General features: G+C 44.2%; 1 protein-coding gene across 10 annotated transcripts; it reads right to left on the bottom strand.

Moving 5' to 3' along the window:
• Nucleotides 1-866: 866 nt before the first annotated feature.
• LOC311000394 (transcriptional repressor p66-alpha) lies at nucleotides 867-21,557 on the bottom strand. Of its 10 annotated transcripts, none has more exons than XM_083991098.1 (11): nucleotides 21,422-21,557; nucleotides 12,076-12,590; nucleotides 8,837-8,975; nucleotides 8,418-8,546; nucleotides 7,458-7,535; nucleotides 7,252-7,371; nucleotides 6,736-6,930; nucleotides 3,866-4,127; nucleotides 3,335-3,780; nucleotides 2,622-2,883; nucleotides 867-2,136 (listed from the first exon to the last, which is right to left on the bottom strand). In XM_083991098.1, the coding sequence occupies exons 2-11, from the start codon at nucleotides 12,585-12,587 to the stop codon at nucleotides 1,997-1,999; spliced, it is 2,283 nt and encodes a 760-aa protein (XP_083847224.1). In that variant the 5' UTR covers nucleotides 12,588-12,590; nucleotides 21,422-21,557; the 3' UTR covers nucleotides 867-1,996. The 10 variants fall into 10 exon arrangements, with proteins under 10 accessions (XP_083847224.1, XP_083847225.1, XP_083847227.1 ...); XM_083991099.1 differs by having other exon boundaries at nucleotides 21,408-21,529; XM_083991101.1 differs by lacking the exon at nucleotides 21,422-21,557 and adding an exon at nucleotides 21,262-21,412.
• Nucleotides 21,558-21,772: the final 215 nt, after the last annotated feature.

The raw sequence follows: 21,772 nt of genomic DNA, 5'->3' as shown, positions 1-21,772 counted from the left end.
CTGCGGCAGCTGAAGAAGTGTCATCTCCCTGTGAAGATGCTGGTGAACTTCTACACTGCCACCATCGAATCCATCCTCACATCCTCCATGACAGTCTGGTGTGCTGCAGCCACAGGCCAAACTGCAGCGTGTCATTCACTCTACCGAGAGGGTGATCGGCTGCAGCCTCCCATCTCTTCAGGAGCTGTACATCTCCAGGACCCGGAGACCAGAGCCAGAATTGCTGCTGACCCCTCTCACCCTGGACACAAACTCTTCCAGGACCTCACGCCACAAGAACAGTTTCTTCCCCTCTACAGTTAGCCTATTGAACAATGGCCCAGCTCCCCCTAATTAACACTAAACCTACGGACAGTCACTCTGCACTACAACACTTTGCACAATAACTTATTTAGTTGTACTTTGTATATATCTTTATTCTATTCTTTTATATAGTATATGTGTATTTCCTTTTTGCATATAGTATATGTGTATCTTTTGCACTAGTATATTTTAATTCATTCCTTTTTTATTATTTAAATTCTTAATTCTCTAAATTCTGATTTTATTAAATTTTTTGTACTTTTATGTTTGCACTTGACACCAAGACAAGTTCCTCGTGCTGTAAACTGACCTTTACTGCTCTTGGCAATAAAACAGTTCTGATTCTGATTCTGAACTAAAATGTATGTAACCCTCTTCTGACTATTTGCATTCCACGTAATTTCATGCTTTCCTTTTATTTGCAACTTCTTGCCCTGTAGGTATACTGATCTGATGACTTCTCTATGACATTACTTAACTAGTTAACTCAAATAAACAATTCATGTCAAGGTCATATTAAATGTTAGAGTTATATTATCCAACCATAAATGAAAAGAAGAGTCTAAAATTTATAATTTTTATTATTTCTTTAGGAACTAGGAAAAAAAGTAAACCAAATAAATTTTAACATAACTTTGTACAATGCAATTAATACCAGGAAGCAGAGAAATTATGCAATATGGTGAGAGGTACAAGATAAAATTGTATTCCAGGGTCTTGGTAACTGGGACATGTTCCCTTTAACAACTGATTCAGGACTATGTATTTGCTGGATATTGCATGAATTAATGTTGTATTAATCAGAGGCAAGATCGCTGGCTCCAGTTTGGCAAAGCCAGCTCCTTCAGCGTTTGCATTATCTCAGCAATGACTTAACACTCAAAAATAATCTTACAATGTTGACATTAATATAAAATAAGCAAATTACAGATGGTAATTACAGATGACTTAAGCAATGACACCATGCTTCTTCAGCTAAGGTGCAAAATGAACAGAGGGGTTAAGGGTAGGCATGCTGTTAAACAGGAAAAAAAAAAATACAAAGCTAGAATAAACTCTTCATTTGTGGAAACCACAATATACTGAGTGATTTTTAACATCGGTCAAAAAGAAAAAAACAAAACAAAATAACTTACTGTAAATACAAAATATTCAAAATTCAAACCTTTGACTACAGGGGTGATGTGTTGAAAAGTTTACAACTCAGTTAATTTGTTTTTGCTTATGATAAATGTATTTTGAAGGTGAACCCATGGGTATGTATGACTATAAGCATTCAAGTGTCAAAAACAAAACAAAACATCATGGCAGAAAGGGCTGACAAGCCCAGAACAGAGCACTCTTTTATTCAAGTACTCGCTGCTGACATGGCCTCAAACCGCACCATTATTTATCTACCCAGTCTGGAGGACAGAAGTAACCCGGGGGGGGAAGCCCTTCAAGTATTTGCTTTTTCTTTGCCTCAATCAAATCAAAATTGTTTCTGCACAATTACCAAAGAACAGTGAACCTCAAAATAAACAACAGAACATAGGAAAACTAAAATAACAATAAAAGATAGGTAAGGAAGGAACTTTTTTTCCACTTTGAGAGATTGTATTTGCTTAACAGTCCTCCAGGGGGTGCTGTTGACCTTATTTTTGGAGCTGAGGAACCTCAACAGAAACTAATAGTGAACAGAAGAGCATTGAAGTTATTTCCAAGTGTTTGCGGCTTGTGAGATCGATGAGCGAGAGGGGATCATGTCCAGCAGGTACTCCCTCTGACGAGCGTCCACGGAGGCTGGCGTCTTGTGCCCCGTCAGGCTGGGGTTCACATAGGCCATGGTCACTCCTGTGAACATGCAACAGAGCAGCAGGTAAGGGTGTGGAGCAAGCCTGTAGCTGTTCTTCTTTCAGAGTTCAACAAGAAAAGAAAAAAGCGGTTTGATTTTGTGTGAAACTGGATAATTAGCCACACATACCCCAACAACGAACAGACAGACAAAAGGAAAATGACAGAAGTTCTACTCTAAGGTACAGCAGTGACACCGAGGAAAACATAATCCACCACTGAGGGAGTACAGGAAGATGGAGATCATTTGTAGATGGGGAACTGGAGAGTGAGATTGCCTTGTCCGAAAACATTTCCTCCTGCCTTCACCTTTTCCTCTAATGTGTGTGATTATTCTACATGTATGCACCTTGGTAAATGATTCCTTCAGATTAGAAAATCTTCCAATTTAGGATGTTGTAAGGATTGCTTTTGGACCAGACAGGAATTTGAAAGGAGAGTAGATGTCAGGCGCCAGAGTCGGGCTGGTATTCATGTGAGTCTACCTGTGTTGGTGTTGCTCTGCTTCTTCCATGCAGTGGATGAGGCACTACCTCCGCTGACATTCCTGCGGCCGCCGAGTCCACTGCTGCTCACCTTTGAACTCTGGACAGAGTGGTGGTGAGAAACATGGGCATGCTTACCTGGCCGGCTGACCAAAGCCGCGGCCGCCACTGCACTCTGCAGCTGGGAGGAGGAGGAGAAGGAATGGGGGACACCCCTCAACCCCACTGATGAGACACCGTGGGACAGCTGGCCCTGGGAGCTCTGAATGGACACACAGACACACACAGATGGGTTTTGAGCAGTGTTGGGCACATTACTTTAAAAAAGTAATTAGTTATATAGTTACTAGTTACTTTCCCCAAAAGGTAATTGGGTTATTATCTGAATTACTACATTAAAAAAGTAACTAATTACCAGGAAAAGTAACTATTGCATTACTTTTTTATAAAATGCGTCAAATATGTCAAATTACTTGGACTCGCCCCCCTAACCAACTGAGTGAGTTGGTTAGTTCCAGATAAACGTCTTTTTTCCAACTAGTTGATGGACTGTGTATAAAACGTACACTTTTATTGTCAGCACGGTCATTTTTTTGATAAATCACTACTGAAAAAAGTAGCGTCGTTAGTAAGGCCGTTAATAACGCCATTATTCCCATCACTGGTTTTGACTTGTACTGTTACTGATTGTGTTAGTGAAAACGGATTCCAACCTGCTTGATGGAGTGATGGTGAAGGATGTTTCCTGCTCGGCTGGCCTGGTGGTGCTGGTGGTGGTGGTGGTGGTGGTGGTGGAGGGAGGACGCTCTGGCCTGAGCCTGCTTCAGCTGCTGAGACACCAGCTGCTCCGCCTTCAGTGATGAAGAGGCAGATGAAGAGGATGAGGAGCTACTGTGTGAGATCGCTGAGGATGCCTGCTGAAGGATTCGCTGCTCTATTTCCTGCTCTTGTTGCAGTGCTTTGACAAATGCAGCTTTCAGCCTATTGGTGTGCTCGGCCTTCAGAGCCTTTTTCTGATTGGAGGACATGCAGTCTTCACAGAGCATTACTCCTCCTTTAGCCTTGTCCTGCCTCCAGCGGCAGGTGAAGTCAGTATTGCATTGAGTGCAGATGTAAGGGTCTCTGGTAACGGGCTTGGACAGCGCTACACCTGTCTTCCCTGTATGGAGAGAGATGGCAACAGATTATCTGACTGATCGTTTTAATTTCTGTGTTTCTGCCGACAAAACGGAAAACCGACGCACCTCTGTGGATGGTGTCCATCAGATTCTGTACCACTTCTTCCAGCCCGACCAGGTAAATAAACTCGTTATTGGCTGCTGAGGGCAGGAAGTTGAACTCTGGGGCAGGGGGTTTTGGTGGGGGGATCTCCAGAAGGGTCTTCTCCAGTTGTTTTCGCAGGGCAAGTTTAGCTGCAGCTTGGCGACTGGCTGGAGAGTCATTCATGTTCACCACAGACACACCGCTGCTTCCTGAGGAGGAGCCCTTCAAACTGGATGGCGAGGCCTTTGACGCGGGCAGAAATAGGAAGAAAAAGGACTAAATCAACATAACAGTCTTGATGTTCATCAACTTTTCATTAGTTATCAGGTGTTTGAGTATCTGTACAGTATTATTTGGGGGGATACTGATTACTTTCACTCCACTACATTTCTATTGATGCTCTCGTTACTCACCACTTTTACTCTTACTTAGCGGTGTTGCTTCGGCAGAGTATATCGATAGAGAATTTAACACACTTTTTTCTTTTAGTTTGTTTTGTTAAAGCAGAAGTAAGCGATATTTTTGTGTTAATATAAGTCTTTAAATAGTTATATCTTCCGACAGCAATCACTTACATAGAGTGTTTGGACCGAAACACGGGTCTGTCAGTCACTCTGCTCTGCTCTGAGCCGAGGAGAAAACTTTTCTCGTGTCCTACAAGTTTTATCCAATGAGGAGAGAGAACGGCATAAAGGGGCAGTCCTCTCTGTGTGTGCAGCCAAGGGATGCGCCTGAATGTGGTGACATAGGGACGAGGACCAATAGATCCATGACGAGGGCGGGGACTGCTAACTCCATCGGCTGACAAGACCTTATGGTGCGTTCAAGGCAACCCGTAACTCGTGTTTTTCCGACCAGTGAAGTCGTACCAGTTCGATCTGGTACGAGTTCACGGGTCGGAAGTTACGAGTGGCCGTTATAGTGACTTTCACAGGTAAAACAGGTCGGAAAAACACGAGTGGGTTGCCTGGAACGCTACAAAGTTGTGAGTCGTGACTTGAAGCTGTAATTTACGGTTTCAAAAGCCTGCCTGGAACGCAGCATTAGCCAAAACGACCTGATCGCTTTGCTTCTGCTTTAAGTGACAACAAAGACGCAAGTGAGGGATAAAAAAGGATATTCAGCAGCAGCAGAAATCGTAATATTCTGCCCAGCAGCACACCAATTGAAATGACTGTTTAAATCATGCTTTCACATTTTCTGTGCTCAGCAGCTATTTGTGGTTGTTCCCATTATTTTTGAGCTAACGTACAGATTGTTTTGTAGCAGAATCTGCAGCAGTGTATTCTTAATTGCATTTACAACGATGAAAATGATGTCTGGAGCTCAGACAGTTGAAGCCTTGTTTAAACCTTCTGTGACAGTCCAGTTAGTGGTAGCCTATATAGGTCTATATTGGTCACTATATGATTATTATAGCTCAGACTCATTTGGATCAGTGTTGCTGATGCACACACATGCCTGTGCCAGTCAAAATCTGTAACTGCAAATGTAACTTGTTACTGTATTTCTCTGTTATGCTCATATGCTGAGTCAGAGGTGGACATTCATTTAAATGAGCAGAAAAATGTAATAAAAGTTTAACTACGGCCACAGACAGTTTTGCTCCCAGGTCACTTAGTTAACCACGGGTTAATGTTAAACTCATTCGACAATTTATCTAAATGTGTATCCAAATTTTCTTCTCTGTTAGCTAGATAGTAAAATGTAAGTACTTAGTTTATCTGACTAATCAAATGTTCTTAATCAAATGTTTCACAGTTTCCTTGAGTCTGGCAGCAGACATGGTACTTGTTGACACATGCATGCCACTTGATGAATGTAAACAAAATTATGCAAATATTGTAACATAAGGTAAAATGACAACTGTGCAGAGCAGCGCTAGAAAGACACTTGATCTCGAAGGAGGACAGACACCTGACGAGAGAAACCCTCAATGAGGATGTTAGCTAGTTAAAGCTAGCTTCATGTTTGGCAGATTTTTCATGATTCATCCCCTTCTCTAAGAGCGGCTCCAACTGCACACTGCAAAGATATTTCCATGACTTATTATGATGAACCATGTATTTCTAGTAATCGTGAACCTGGACATCGGGACAAGAGCATCTATAGCCGTCTTTTCTTCATTTGTCAACACAACAAAAGAGCCACTTTCCTTTTTCTTGATTGTAAGTACAGATCTAACCATCTTTGATGATGAGAACTGCTGAGGAAGTGGCTGTATACAGCTAAGTGCAGGTAACTGCAGCCACTGCAGCTGGATTCTTGCAAAACATGCTGCACCCTCTGTTGGTGGTTAGATCAGCAGGTAAGTAGGGCTTCTTATGAAGAAAAAAACAGGTAGCAGAAGAGTAACATCTGTGTTTTTAACCAGAGATGCCCTTTATATTGTTATGATCAAAGCCACCAGACTCCACTGACAAAAAAACTAACTTTATCTAAAATAACACGAGTCTGGTGGTTTTGAAAAGAGCTGTATAACTGCAGTTATGGTTAAACAAGAAAGATCCATCTATGTAGGAATCCTATACACAAGGTTGTCTAAGGTGACCAAACATGTCCACTTTTCACGTCCTGTCCAGGGTAGGGGTGGGGGTTATGAATTTGTGAATATGTCCAGTTTTCATTGTTTAAAACTAGGCATGTACTTTAATTGATGGTGCTTTGCACAGCTTACTACAGTTTTTGGGTGCGTGAGAGCAAATGTTGGGCAGCATTGCCTCTCATTACAAACTGTTGAAGTGTGGGCACTGAGTGGGTGTGGACATACTGTATATCTGCCACATTGGATGGTAAAATCAGTGCATTCCTTCTTTGTCTATTCAACTTAATTAACCTGTGAGGTACTGACCGGCATGTTAGCACTACTGCCGACTCTGATGAGTCCTGGCTGGACCATGCCTCTCTGGCCCTGGGCTGTAGGGGCCGAGGTCCTGGGGCCCAGCAGCAGAGGAGGCGGCCCTGAGCCCGAGCCCCCAGAGGCCGCCAACTGCTGCTGCTGCTGCTGGCGGAGAGCCTGGATCTGCTGTGGAGATACAGAGATGGGCTAACCAGGACAATGAGAGGGATGACATGGGGACGTCACAGACGAAGGTCGTGGTGGACAAGGAGGAGGGGGGCATCGAAAGCACCAAAGCAAAGGGCACACATAAAGAGAGAGAGGCGCAAAGACAGATCATAAGTGCTGCGTTTAAATGTAATTATTTCCCAGTTTGTCTTTAATGAAGAGTGAAAAACAGTATTATGATTGAATACCTCAGGCTATCATGACCCAGACACATGTGTGATGTGGTTTTAAATATAAAATGTGGCATTTTAATATCTTTGCATATCAATATTACCCCTATTAGTACCCCCGATGACTCACCTGTGCCCCTCTGACCAGAGGCGGCATGATGATCTGGGACCCGTGTTTGGACGACACCTGCTGCCCTCCTCTCACCAGCGGTGGAGGGATGACTGTACCTGAGCTCCTGCCTGTCAAAATCTGGTCAGAGAACACCGCCGTCAGAAACACTGTGACTGCGACAGTACGATGGCTTCATGCTGAGGGACACGTGTTGGAGCACTAACCTGCTGAGAGCCTTTATTGCTTGTAATTGTTCCACGGATTAGAGGAGGAGGAGCAGAGGAGCCAGACAGACCCGAGGGCTGGAAAAGATCATATATATAGATATATAAATACATAAATACATAAATACATAAATACATAAATACATAAATAAACAGAGAGAGCTTAAAGGGATAGTTCACCCTAGAATGATATTTCGCTCATTATCTACTCACCCTCATGTTGACTAAGGGCTGGAAGAATTTTCAGAGTCCACCGTCCCTTCTCTGAGTTACAGGGGGTCTTGGCGTTGCAGTGCATTTCAATGCAACGGTTGCAAAGGGACACCAGAGCTCTTCGTAAAAAAACACACACAAAAAAACATCCAAATACCTCCATGATGCTCGTATGTAATGTCCGTCTTGTGCTGAAGCCCCAAATTGCGTAATTGTCCCGAAAAAAATTAAATAAGTCTATATTTTAAGCTTGTTTGTAGCGGAAGCTTCTCGAAGCTCCTCTTCCTGGTCCGTCCAAATCTCGCGTGATTCGCAGTAACCGCACTGACGCCGGCGCAAATCACGCGAGATTTGGACGGACCAGGAAGAGGAGCTTCGAGAAGCTTCCGCTACAAACAAGCTTAAAATATAGACTTATTTAATTTTTTTCGGGACAATTACGCAATTTGGGGCTTCAGCACAAGACGGACATTACATACGAGCATCATGGAGGTATTTGGATGTTTTTTTGTGTGTGTTTTTTTACGAAGAGCTCTGGTGTCCCTTTGCAACCGTTGCATTGAAATGCACTGCAACGCCAAGACCCCCTGTAACTCAGAGAAGGGACGGTGGACTCTGGAAATTCTTCCAGCCCTTAGTCAACATGAGGGTGAGTAGATAATGAGCGAAATATCATTCTAGGGTGAACTATCCCTTTAAAGCAAGGCTGTGTGACTTTGTGTGACCGTGTGCTGCTGTTTGCGTTACCTTCTGCAGAGTGTCCCTCTGTATCTGGCTCTGTCGGAGTTTCTTCAGCAGGACCAGTTTGGCCTCCTCCAGCCTCAGCTCCTCCTTCAGCTGCTTAATGATGCGCTCCCTCTCCGCTGGGCTGCTCTTCTGCACTCAACAGATCACAACATCACATTCACCACCACCCACTGTACAAAAAAGGACAAACCACTTCCCAGGCACTGAAATGTGACGTGCTGTGCCATGTTTTCAGGCGCTCTGACTTTACACATCCAGTGAGATGTAACTACAACTTCATAGATTAGAAAATGGCCTTTTCACACCGAGTACTACCTTCCTGTGTCCACGTTTTAATTTGTGAAAAAGCCTCGGCATGGGTTACAATTTAAACTTCAATTTAAGGATCCGTCTCGTGCATTTATGTTGTTGGGTCTCACCATGAGCAGGTCAGTGTCCAGTTCCTTGAAGTGGCTCAGGCCATTCATCGGAGGACTCGGGGAGTCATTATCTGACAAGATGATCACATCATCATCATCATCATCTTCAGGGGACGGAGGGCGCTTCTCCCTTTTTATACTGCAGGACACAAGAGGATTGATGACAGTCAAACTTAGATTTCAGTATTTCATAAATAAAAAGCACTCACTACTGTACGTCATGGGAGTGAAACGGGATTATTATGTAGAGTTATGCAAATAAAATATTGGCTGTTTTCTGCTTTTTGAAAAGCCATTTAATCAAATTTAACTTTAATATTAACTTCCCCACTTTTATTTCCCCTTAAGTACATTTAAAGATGGTTTAAGGATGTTTTTTAAGGATTAATAAGGACATTTTTGCATTATCAGCTCATTCCAGCTCTTTAGTGAAGCTTTGTGATACCAAACATTCAAATCGAAGACTTCGTGTTTTTATAGCTGCCCCACACCATCATAGATATTTTTGTTGTCTTGTGCATCATTTTACACCAATTTCCCCAAAGATTCACACATATTTTATACATTTGAAAATCTTGAGACTATAAAAAAAATGTTATTTCAGTGTTAGAACAGCGTGAGTTGGCCCCATCAGTAACATCCGTGTTCACCGAGGTCTGCTCCTCAACCACAATCATATTTTATGACCGTGGGTTGATTCGTTACGGTAAAAACCTAACAAGTCCAGACATCTCCTCACAAAGCCTCTCTTCATGTTGATTCTCCTCCGTCAACGACAGGGCGGGGAGGGGTCGGGCAAGGTGGGAGTTAAAGCTCTGGTAAAGGTCTTTAAGTCACAATGAAATGGCTGTTTGAGAGCACAAGCTATTGAAACAGGATATTGTGGCAGGATATAATGCACGTGTGAGGCGTTCAGGGTTAACTACATACAAGGCCTGCTGAGGAAAGTGGGATCCTTGGAGGCGGATTGGATAAACCATCACCTCTGTTGTCGGAGATCATGTGATAAAGCAACATTTTATACTTAACTCCTCCCAACGCATACTGTAAAGCCTCCACTGCAACGCAACTAGTTCAACTGCAGGCCAATATGTGCGAGCGGATGACCTAAATTCTTTGACTAGTGACACTCGCACACTGAAGAACATGAGTAATGTTCCCATAAAAAACAAGGAGGGCTTGTGATCACACAGATTTATGCATTTCTATGATGCATAAGAAGTCGTTAAAGTCAACGCATGACAATGTGAGGCCTGTCTCTCCTCCTTGTGTGTGTGTGTGTGTGTGTGTGTGTGTGTGTGTGTGTGTGTGTGTGTGTGTGTGTGTGTGTGTGTGTGTGTGTGTGTGTGTGTGTGTGTGTGTGTGTGTGTGTGTGTGTGTTGGTCTCTCTCCTCGGGGCTTAGCGCCATCATCACTTCCTGTGGATTAATCACTACTCTTCCAAAGAAGTCACATGACCTCAAAGTCATCATCACGTGACACACTCACTAACCCCCCACCCCACCCCACCCCTCCCTCCCTCCGTTCCTCCCTCCCCTCCCCTCCCCTCACTGTTCCTTCCACGGTTGAAACCATGGCAACAACCGGCTGGAACCGGTTTGTGACACACGGCTTCATTTTGTGTGTGTGAGGGGAGTTTTAGGGTTCAGGTGGTGAGTGGGGGGAAAATGGAGGTAGACCAAGAGAGAAAGTTAAACAGCACCTCTGAGCAGCCCATTCCCCACCTCCCCACCCCCCCACCTCCCCCCCTCCCCCCTCTCCCCCATACACAGTAAGTTTAAAGAACAGCATGGTTATAAAAGTCACTTTAAATATCTGTAAGTCTTTTTAGATTTTCAGGTCAGGTTTTAAATCTCTGCTCAGATCGGAAAGCCTTCCCTGATTTTATTTGATGTCACTTAATTGTCTTGGTTTTCATTTTAATTGTTTTCATTTGGAAAGCACTTTGTAACATTTGTTTTGAAAAGTGCTATATAAATAAAGTTTAATATCGTTTTTATTATTTAGATTTTAATTTCATTCATCCGCCCTCTTGTAAATCCACACAAGTTGGTTTCATTGAACAAAAAAAAAATCAGACAAGAAGCTCCTAGAAGACGCAGGCAGCCTCTAGGTGATTTACTGCACATTCACTTGGTTGTTGTCACATATGGCGCTTTTCCACGACACAGTCACGGAACGGGAGGGCACGGCTCGGCTCGGCTCGGTAAAGGTGCTTTTCCACTACAGCTGAGTTCTTCTAGTACCTCCTCAGCGGGGGCGGGGGCGGCACGGGGTGATCGCGGGGCGATCGCGGGGCTGCATTGTCTGTGTCTCTTTTTTCGATCCACTTGTCAGCTCCAAACTCACTCGTCTGCACCTCGATTACGGACCACAGTGGTTTTACACACAGCAACATTTAAAGCAGAAGTAAGCGATCCGGTCGTTTTCGCTAATGCTGCGTTCCAGGCAGGCTTTTGAAATCGTAAATTACAGCTTCAAGTCACAACTTACGACTTTGTAGCGTTCCAGGCAACCCACTCATGTTTCTCCGACCTGTTTTACCGGTGAAAGTCACTATAACGGCCACTCGTAACTTCTGACCCGTGAAGTCGTACCAGATCGAACTGGTACCACTTCACGGTCGGAAAAATACGAGTTTCCTTGAACGCACCATAACAGTCCTCGTCCCTACGTCACCACATTCACGGCGTCCCTTGGCTGCACACACAGCCCTGCATGCCGTTCTCTCTCCTCATTGGATAAAAACTGTAGGATACGATAAATGTTTTCTCCTCGGCTCAGAGCAGAGCAGAGGGACTGAGAGACCTGTGATTCAGTCCAAACACTCTATGTAAGTGATTGCTGTCGGAAGATATAACTATTTAAGACTTATATTAACACAAATATATCACTCACTTCTGCTTTAACTCGGGTGAAGGAATAACAACAGTCTTGGTACAGATCAGCTGGCGCTGTTGCTGCTCTGTTTTTGAAATTTCCGCTGGTTTGATTCTCATGTCGGACGTAGCGCTCGCACTCTTGCAGTGATGACGCTCTGTCCAATCAGTGGAAGGCAGTCGGCCGATGTCACGTTTTAGTATCGCTTCGGCTCGTTTGGAACCAGGGCCGAGGAGGAACTAAAAATGGTACCTGGTACCAGGTACTAGGGCTGGTGGAAAAGCAAAAAAAGCGTGCCGTGCCGTGCCGTGCCGTGCTAGTGGAAAAGCGCCAATAGTTTACCATGAACTGGTCCTTACCCTCTGGAGGTGCTCATGTCCACCGGCTGCTCCCCCGTCTGAACTTCCACTTTGATGGTGGCCTTCACCTCGCCTGCAGCCAGCAGCCCGCCGGACGCCTTCGGCTCCGTCGGCCGCACCCGGCCCCTCGTATCCAGGACCTGCTCCGTCTTCACCTTGCTGCCTTGGTCGTTGCACTCAGTCCTATTGTCTGAGTCGGGTTTAACCGCCATCTCCTGATCATCCTTCGCCGGCGGGGAGGCCAGAGGTGACACGACAGACAACGGCAACCGGTTCTGATCCGGTTCCTTCTCGGGCTCCGGTCCGCTGCTTATCCGGCTCTGATCATCCTCCTCGACCAGAGCTGGGTCGGGTTTTGGTTTTGTCTGTGCTTCTTCTGTGGGTTCAGATGGGTCCAATTTGGGCTTTTTGTTTTCATTTTCAGCATCGGGGTTTTCTGCAGACTGCGGAGTAGCCTCCCTCTCCAGCGCCCTCTTCTGGCTGCGCGTCTGGCGGACAGCCTCCTCAGACATCCCCTGCACACAACGGAAGAAATAATTGTTTAATCTGAACTGTTATCTATACAAACAGGATCAAAGCTGCAGAACATCTGAATTTCAGTCTTTTCCCAAACCAAAGCTCAGAGCAGAGTCTTGTCACATTTCATCACAACAGCTCAACCCAGACCACAGAGAACTGACATAGGCCAGCTTATGATTATTAAAGGGATAGTTCAACATTTTGGCAAATTGGCCCATTGCCATAATCGCTATAGTCATAGCAGTAGGTTTGTTACCTTTATTTGTCGGTGTAAGCTATTTTTAGAACGGAGGAGCGGAGCGGCAGGCTGTTCAGAGCTACACTATGGAGGCTAATGGAATTTCTTGGTTTCCCTCATCAAACTCATCAAATACAAAATCCCAAAACTCCAAAACGCTTTCGTGGACAAGTTGTGAGCTGCACATTCACCACGCTATGAGATAATAATAGAACGTTACGAGACAGAGTTGTTTTAGAGGTAAATTCATGCAAAACCGCTGATGCGCGTTGCGTTCAGGGACAGTTTTTCAGCAAGCAGACTCTGTATTTACCTCGAAAACTGCATGAGTAAATGCTGGATATAGGTTAAACTAAAGATTCCTTACATTGAAAATGTTTTAAGGGAGTTAATATCTAAGTTACACCTAATGAAGTTGAAGGAAACTCTTGAAATTCAGAAATAAGGCTGATTGTAGCCATTTTAAACTTCACAGCTGTGCTGCACAATTTTTTACAAGGACAATTTAGGATATGACTGGGTGCCACATTTCATTACTGTGATGTTGACATTGTGCAACAAACCTACATGAAGGAGCTATTACCCAATAACAAATTGCGTTATCCATTTTCCTGTGGGTGCAGGTTTAGGCTGAGTGTACGCCTTTCATTTGAACTTCAATAGACACAACTGACCTTGAATCAGCTGCATGGGACACACAGTGATGTGGTGACCAGACAAAACATGGTGAATTAGTACTGCACATGACCAAGATGTTGACTCAAGTATAGAAATGTATTTAAAAAATTGGGAATCTAAACCAAACAACGGGAAAAATGTTGCAGTCAATTAATTAAATTAGAGTTGTACAATCAACTGTCACTGATACTGTTTAAGGGCGTATGTTTGTGTTTTGCTGAATCATTGTGAAATAAAAAGACATTTAAAAAAAAATCTGAGTTAAAGAGGACTAGGGGAGCTAAAATTAACTGCAGCATGATTTCTGTTAAAATATTGATAACAACAGATGACTAGCAGCTCTACATTTTTTCATTCATTTAAAAGACTCGACGAGCTTATGTTTAACCTTTCTCTCTGTCCGATATCCCCTAGTACAACCCATTCAATCCCTCCAGGTGCCGACGTGCCCCCCCACCCTGTAGTGGCTCCTCAGTGTCAGGTCAGCAGAGAGGAGGGGGACGTGTTTACCTTAAAGGCTTCGATAATGGCCTTTTACATCACTGTGTGTACTGTACACCCCTCATGCACTTTCCACATCCGCAACCATTTACGTATAATAGACACCAGACGGCGTCAAAATTGAAGGGACTGTGTCTGAGCTTTTTTTTTTTCTTTCTCGCTTTCACTTTCTTAACTTAAAACCGACAATCTGATAAGCTCTCACATTTCACATGGCATTTGAACAGGTGTGCAGAGTTGAGAAGTAGGAGTTTGAACTCTAAAGCTCTCTTTACACAACTGCTTCTGTCACTTTCTTTTCTGTATTCACCCCCCTCCCTCCTCCTCCTCCTCCTTTTTATGTTTTTTTTTTTTTTTTTGTCGAAGACTGCTGAGAGTCTGAGAGAGATGAGAAACAACAACAGAGAGGTGTGTATGACATGTAACAACACCCAACATGCTGTTATATATAACATTCAAAGCTCCTCTGCCTCCCTGGAGTGCTGCTGCTATTGATATTCAATATAATGATCGCGTCAACAAAAATACTCCAACCTAGTCCACAAGCAACTGTAATCTGTTGCCGACGTAAACCTGACATCATGGTTTCATAAAGCATCACTGGCAGGGGAACTCTGGTAAAGGGATAGTTCAACATTTTGGCGAATCGGCCCATTGCCATAATCCCTATAGTTTTAGGAGTAGGCTCTAGGGTTGTATATCTCCACCACTGAGGCCGATTCGATACGCATCTCGATACGCTGCCACCGATACGATACATTAACGATACACTGAAGCTCTCGTCGATGCGATGCGTTACGATTCACTCCTGTTCACGATGCGATGCGATTCAAATGCGATTTGATAACGATATGACTTAATTACAAAGAGATTTGGTTCGATATGATGTTTGATACAGTTCTGATATGAGAGTTTCTTCCCACATCAAGTTTATTACCTCAATACCATTCTGCTTTACTCTCTGTATCAATTTGAAGGATGTAGCCTATATTTGGTTAATTTTTACAGGGCAAACCAATAAATCATATTTGAAAGGTACAGTCTAGAGGAAATAAATGGTAGAAATGAAATCCAGCTTAATCACATGGGTTAGTCTTGTGTGGTGGCACCTCTGCAGTTTGGTCTTTTGCTATATTATAATAATAATAACTTTATTTATATAGCACCTTTAAAAACACAAGTTTTCAAAGTGCTCACAAAACAACTTAAAAGAGACAAGTCACAGATGTTGACAGCAGAGTAGCTTGCACCGACAATTAAAGGTAACGAACCTACTGCTATGACTATAGGGATTATGGCAATGGGCCAATTTGCCAAAAATGTTGAACTATCCCTTTTAACACTATAAAGCACCATGGTATAGGATAACAATAAACATACAATAAATTGTGAGATGAACATTGACACGCTGATATAAAGCATAAAATGCAGAGTTTGAATTATATTTTCACCTGTTTTTCATCACTAGTTTCCAGGCAGAGTTGCTGAATCAAGCAAAGAGGTAAATGCAGGAAACGAGCTGCGTTTACCCCCGAGCCCTGAGGTAACAACTCTGCTACAGAAATGACAGTGTGGTCCAGATATAGTGATGGACCAAAACACACCTTGTGGTCAGAAACCTGGATACAGCAGGATACTGTAACACATGTACACACACAAACACACACACACTGATTGAAATGACTTTGGCAAACGGTAAACATGCGCTGAGTCATTTGGCGTGGTGTGCAGGGCATGACATGCGGTCAAAGTTCACACCATCTCAAACAGAAAGCAGAAAGTGAAAAATTCAGACGCGTCCACTCACATGGTCACCACCACCACCACCACCACACACTAAAAAAAAACCCACCACAAAGAAGAGGAAACGCAGCGCAGACTTCCATCCACAATCATATTCATTCATGTTACACATGTTACAGGATCCAGGCCCGGTGCTGCCAACTCTGCTGAGGCCCTGGCTCTGCCCAGCCACGCACAACAGGAAGCTATGGGTTGTTTTTTTTTGTGGGGTGGGGGGTGGGAGGGTTACAATTAACACTTGCAACCTGGGCTACTCCTCAAAGACACACACATACACCACCGTACACACTCCTGCCCCCTCCCCTTCCTGTTCTCAGAACGGTTATGGCGATTAAAGCACACAGTGTGTCCATGATGTACCTACATATTACAGAGTCACGATGCAGCGAGCGGAGCAGAGCAGAGCAGAGCAGAGCAGAGCAGAGCAGCCGCCTCAGAGCAGAGCAGAGCAGAGCAGAGTAGAGCAGAGCAGCCGCCGGAGAGCAGCGCCGCTGACCAAGTTGCTTTTTTCTTTTTTAATACTCTGACATCACTCTGAGACACACATGACATGACCCTTCCCAGGATTCACTGGGACACACAAAGCACTTTTCCAGAGAACCGGTTTTAACCGGTTAGCTAGTGTGTGTGTGTGTGTGTGTATGTGTGTGTGTGTGTGTGTGTGTATGACTGAGAGAGAAGCTGAAGCTAGTTTTAACCCTTCAGGTGCTGGAGCAGACGCAGGGCTTCCACAGTGACGGCCATTATACAGTGTGTGTGTGTGTGGGTGCGTGTGCGTAATTGCATGAATGTGTGTGCTGCTGAGGTGGGACGTGGCAGGGGGGTCTGAGGGGTGTGGGGGGGGGGGGGGGTATGGCATTAGCTTTATCAATTCTGATGCATATGCCTGTAGCTGAAAAACCACGGTCGGGGGGGGGGGGGTGTACGTGAGGAACCAACCAGCCTCACTCGGACACTGACCCTGTCTTTGTAACAGGGGATCTGAATGGCTGACAGGTCTCACATTTCATCTCCATGGCACTTGACACACATTTCTTTCAAGGCCCCCTACCATCCGCAACACACACACACACACACACACACACATTTGGTCAATCTACCCCCACGCACCCGAGGACCTGACATCACATGCAACACATGCAAAGCCTCAAAAGGCGACTAAAACCAAAGTCCTTCGTCTCTGCTAAAACTGAACTTTACTGATCTTACAAACAAATTCATGCCACACACACACACACACACACACACAGCTGACCCACACATGAACTATAGTGTGTACACAAACACACACCATCAGGCCACTGTGCACTGTCACTTGTAATATTATACAGTTTTTAATGGCAGGCCTGTGTGATTATGGATGTTTCATGGTACAATTATCAGCATTATCTCCACAACAATGTTATCCTGATAAATATTCAAATAAGATGGAAATCCTCAAGCAGCATTTAACGGCGCTGTAAGGACTTCATTATGCCGTCGCTGTTTTAACACATCTTCATCAGAGCTACAACTTTTCATGTGCACTTTTTCTGAACTGTACCAACACGTTTGAAGTGACATTGTCCAACACACTGTCTTTGCTTACAGTTATCTGTGCATTTCCCAGAATGCTGTTGGGTCTTTTCATTGTAGGTGTAAGCAGCAATTCTGTACAAGGCCTACAAACAGCACACTGATAGAGAAATGAGCTCTGATATTACATTTACTTTACTCTTTGTAGTGTTTTTAACTGTAACTTAACATTAAGTCAATTAAGTTTACAGATGTTAAACTAAAGAGTAACCGTCACATTTTGTATTGTGCTGTAAATCATAAGTAAAAAAACAACAACCCAAAAACAAAAACACCAGCAGCAAAACACTAGTCTGTTGTACATGATGAGGGGGAATCCCCCTGTGGATGATTGTATTACACTATAAATGAATTTCTAAATCTACTTACGTTAATATTTAGTGATTATCTAATAAAAACTAAACAAATTAATATAAAATCTGATAGCCTTGGGACATCACAGGATAAACCTTACACAGCCCAAGTTGAATGAAGAGCAACTGAACGAGAATAAACAAAGGATTTATTAGAAAGAAATCTCTCTCTAGTGATTGAACGTAATGCTGAAGGTGTTTCATTAAATGTAACACAGCCTCACCTCAAGGTAACGAGTGCTCGCTCTGGCAGTATCAGTTTACATGCATCACACTTGTAGAGAATATCAATATTGATAGTATTTACAATGATTATCTATTTCAATAATATTGCGTGTGATTTTTGAGACCCCATAAATGTTAAACATTGAGTTTACTTTATATGAGAGTGAGAGTCTCTGCCATTTTGACACATTTCTTCACATATAATGAATGTAGCCTACAGTTTGTGTTTGGAGACTGTTTTACAGGGTTTACCAAGTATCTGTTTAATCAAACTCTAACCTCCCATTAACATTGGCAGTGTAATTACACCACAGTGATCACTGCCACATTATCAAATTGCACAGTGCAGGTACTTGACTCTTGGCCAGTATGGCTTTCACTGTCCCGGAATACACGTACTTTAATCTGGCATCAGGTTTCCACAACTATCAGTGCGCTGTCACTAGGATCCACACTTCATCTACACCTGCGCTGTTTCCTGCCGAGTACCTTCTTTTCTGCCCCAAGGTGCTTATTCATCTCGTCACTTGTGGATCATGTCAGCCATCAGTCAGTCACTCAGTCATCCTTCACTCGGGCTGGCAGGCTCACTCTCAACCATCATCGATGTCTGGCCGCACATACAGTATGTGTTCAGCATTTTATTTACCCACCGACAGACCTTTACCCTGTGAAAACATATTCCTACACAGCACAGGAAACGGTGCAACGTCACCGGCCTCAAACTGCTGCACCAGCAAAATATTCTTATCAATCATCAATCATCTGGCTGCATGGTAAATGATAACAATAATGTCTCCAGGCACTAACCACTGCTGCATGATCGCACTAAAACAATTCAATCCGACTCTGTGTAGTTTAACTTTTCAGCTTTAGAGGTGGTTATGGCCAAAGATAATGTTTGTGGGTGACTGACTTGCTCAATTAAATAACTTCAGGTCTTAATAAGTTCAAGCTCCATCCAGCAGATAACACAAAACAGACAGAAAGGGGCAATTAAGAGCAAATTGCTCTGTATATATCTGATAAAGTCATGGAGGATTGACCAAACAGCTGCCCTGTGACCCCAGCAGTCATGTGCAGCAGCTTAAGATGTGGCCAGCAGACGACCCTTTCCAGAACAGTGGCTGATTACACAACTACTCTGGATCGGTCTTGTGTGTGAGTGAGATCAGTGTTAACGGTGATTTCTGGAAAAACGAGGCTGAACCTTCGGACTCACTCTTTTCTATTACATTCATTTGTAATGCCAAGGTGGAGAGCACAACCAGTGCTTCCATCGTGCTGTCAATGTCCAACTTCTGCGCTGTTCAGTGATCCCGCAGTGAGTCAACCCATGGACTTCTCCTGCGTAGTGTTCACAGTGACAGTTCATGAACAATACAACCATGCACTGGTTTGTTAACACGCAAATAACACTTTACAGGGCCTTTGTTCTCATGAACAACTGAGTGTTCGTTCTAGATCCCCACAAAGGGGCAATAAAGTCTCCTAAAAGCAGACCACTTCACCAACATACCCTCCCCAGTCGACTGAGGACTTTCAAGTGCCCCTGTCCTGGTGCCCTTTCCTGGCTGCAGGACTAATTACCCAATAATTACTCTTTAGAGAATTAAATATACGAATATATACCGAAAATCAGATCTGCAACAATTATGCAAGTTACAATTTCTTTAAGGACGTCTTGCTATTCTGTAACTGAGAGAATTAACCAAAGAGTGCCTTTCAGTACATGATTTTCTATGAAACCAACAATAAAATAATAATAATAATATGATAACAATGATTAGAATTTAAGATAATACTCTGACAACATGCAAATCCACATATCTCCTGTTATATTAGTTCAACTATGAGCATATTCATGTTCAAATTTGTAGACAAAATCTTCCTTATTGTTGCAACTGTGACAGCAGCTAATATAAACTTTAATAACAGGTCACATAAAGATGTATCCGTTTCCAAACCGGTGTTCAGTTAAAACTAATTGAAACACTTGGGACCATCATCACAGATGAAGTTAACAGCATCAGTCGGTCGCATCTATGTGGTTTTGTCAACAACATACCATGAGCAACATCGGCTTCCGTAACATTCAGCCATAAACTAGCCTATTAAAAGCTTTTTTTTTTTAATTCCATCCCATCTGAACGCGTTACAGATGAGCAGAGGAAAGAGAAATGTGTAGAAACAGGTTTGACTGCACAGATCCAGAGTCTCAGCTTTGTCCCGGAGCGCTGCAAACTGTGGTGGCTGCTGGAAACCTGTGTGTGTGCGTGTGTGCGCGGTGACTGTGTGTGTGAGAGGAAGAGACAGGGAGGGAGTGTGTGTGTCAGTGTGTGTGTATGTGTGTGTGTTCAGCTTTAAGAGGAGGAAGACTACGGTTGTCACAGCGAGAAGTAGGAAGATTAGCTCCCAGATAGCAGAACCAACACTGGTGCCACGGGGCTTAAAGCGGGGCAGCGGCGGCCACCATTACCCCCAACACAACACCACCCAGTAGCTACACCATCCACACGCACAGTCAGCCCTTTAAAAAACTAAACCCAGCCCACACTACATGTGCAAGCAGCCGGCTTTTTCTTTTTGTGTGTGTGTGTGTTATTGACACCGCCTCAGAGGAGGTGAGCGTGTTATTAGTTAGCGAGCTAACATTAGCTACATCGCACAAACAAAAACACGAAGCCGCGGCTCGATGAAAAGAAAGAAAGCGGGTCAAAAAAACAAAACAAAACAAACGGGGGGGTGGGAGGGGGGTGCTTTAAGTCAAAGTAGTAAAAGTCCTCCAGTCGGGGCAGCTGCTCGTCAACATGCCCCCACCACCACACAACCAGAACCGAGCCCGGAGCTGCTGCACCCCGATGCGGGACGACCAGCAGCAGCAGGAGCAGCAGGAGGAGGAGGAGGGGAAACAAACTTTCACCCTCCTGCGATAAAAGTGAGACTATCTGCGGCTCCAACGGGACTGTTTACCTGCGTGTCCCCTCCCGAAGAAAAACCTTAAGAGTCGGAACTCATAAAATTTCATCGACCGCCGGCCCACGGACTGGACTGAGCCGAGCCGAGCCGAGCCGAGCTGAGCCGCCGCCGCCGCCGCTGCTGCTGCTGCTGCTGGCGATGTCACGTTATAATCCTTACCTCATTCAACGACTTCTACCGCACACAATCCACACCGGGGATCATATTTACAAGCTGGCACGCGTCAGAAAACGTAAAATAAAATACATTTTGGCTCAGTAAGCCCCCCCTCTCCCCTCCCCTCCCCTCCCTCCCTTCCCCTCCCCGGTGCTCAACCTTTGGCTCTGCGGAGAAGTGTTACTTTTCAACAGCCCATCAGCTTCTTTATCGTCACAGATAGGTGGAGGAAAACCTGGCTCCTCTCGACGAGTCCGAATAAAAGGCTCCCCTCGATCCACTTACTAAAAAAACTTCGGCTTTACCTCAGTCAACTTACTCGGTCGCTTTGTCGCCTCCTCTTCGCCGATGGTCGACCAAGGAATGTTTAATCTGCAGTTAACCTCGATAAATCGTTGCTTTTTTGAAAATCCAGGGGATATCCTCTTTTTTTCGGCCCTCCCCACTGCCGCGTCTGTTGCCAAATAATGCGCCTCAACACACATGGAGCCGCTGCGTCCTCTTAGTGGGCATGCGCACCTCGGCATACCAGGGCGACAGGATCACATCATGTAAGCCCAGTGACCACCAAGGGCCAAAGCAGGACGGACGACCACGTCAGGGGCCCCGGGCTCCTCGGGGTGACCTATGACTGTACCAGCTCAACTACAGACCTCAAACACACACACAT

This window comes from Trachurus trachurus (assembly GCF_905171665.1).
Source record: "Trachurus trachurus genome assembly, chromosome: 17".
Taxonomy (NCBI): Eukaryota; Metazoa; Chordata; class Actinopteri; order Carangiformes; family Carangidae; genus Trachurus; species Trachurus trachurus.
The sequence above is the reverse complement of the archived record's forward strand: the minus strand, read 5'-3'. Positions and strand labels throughout refer to the sequence as shown.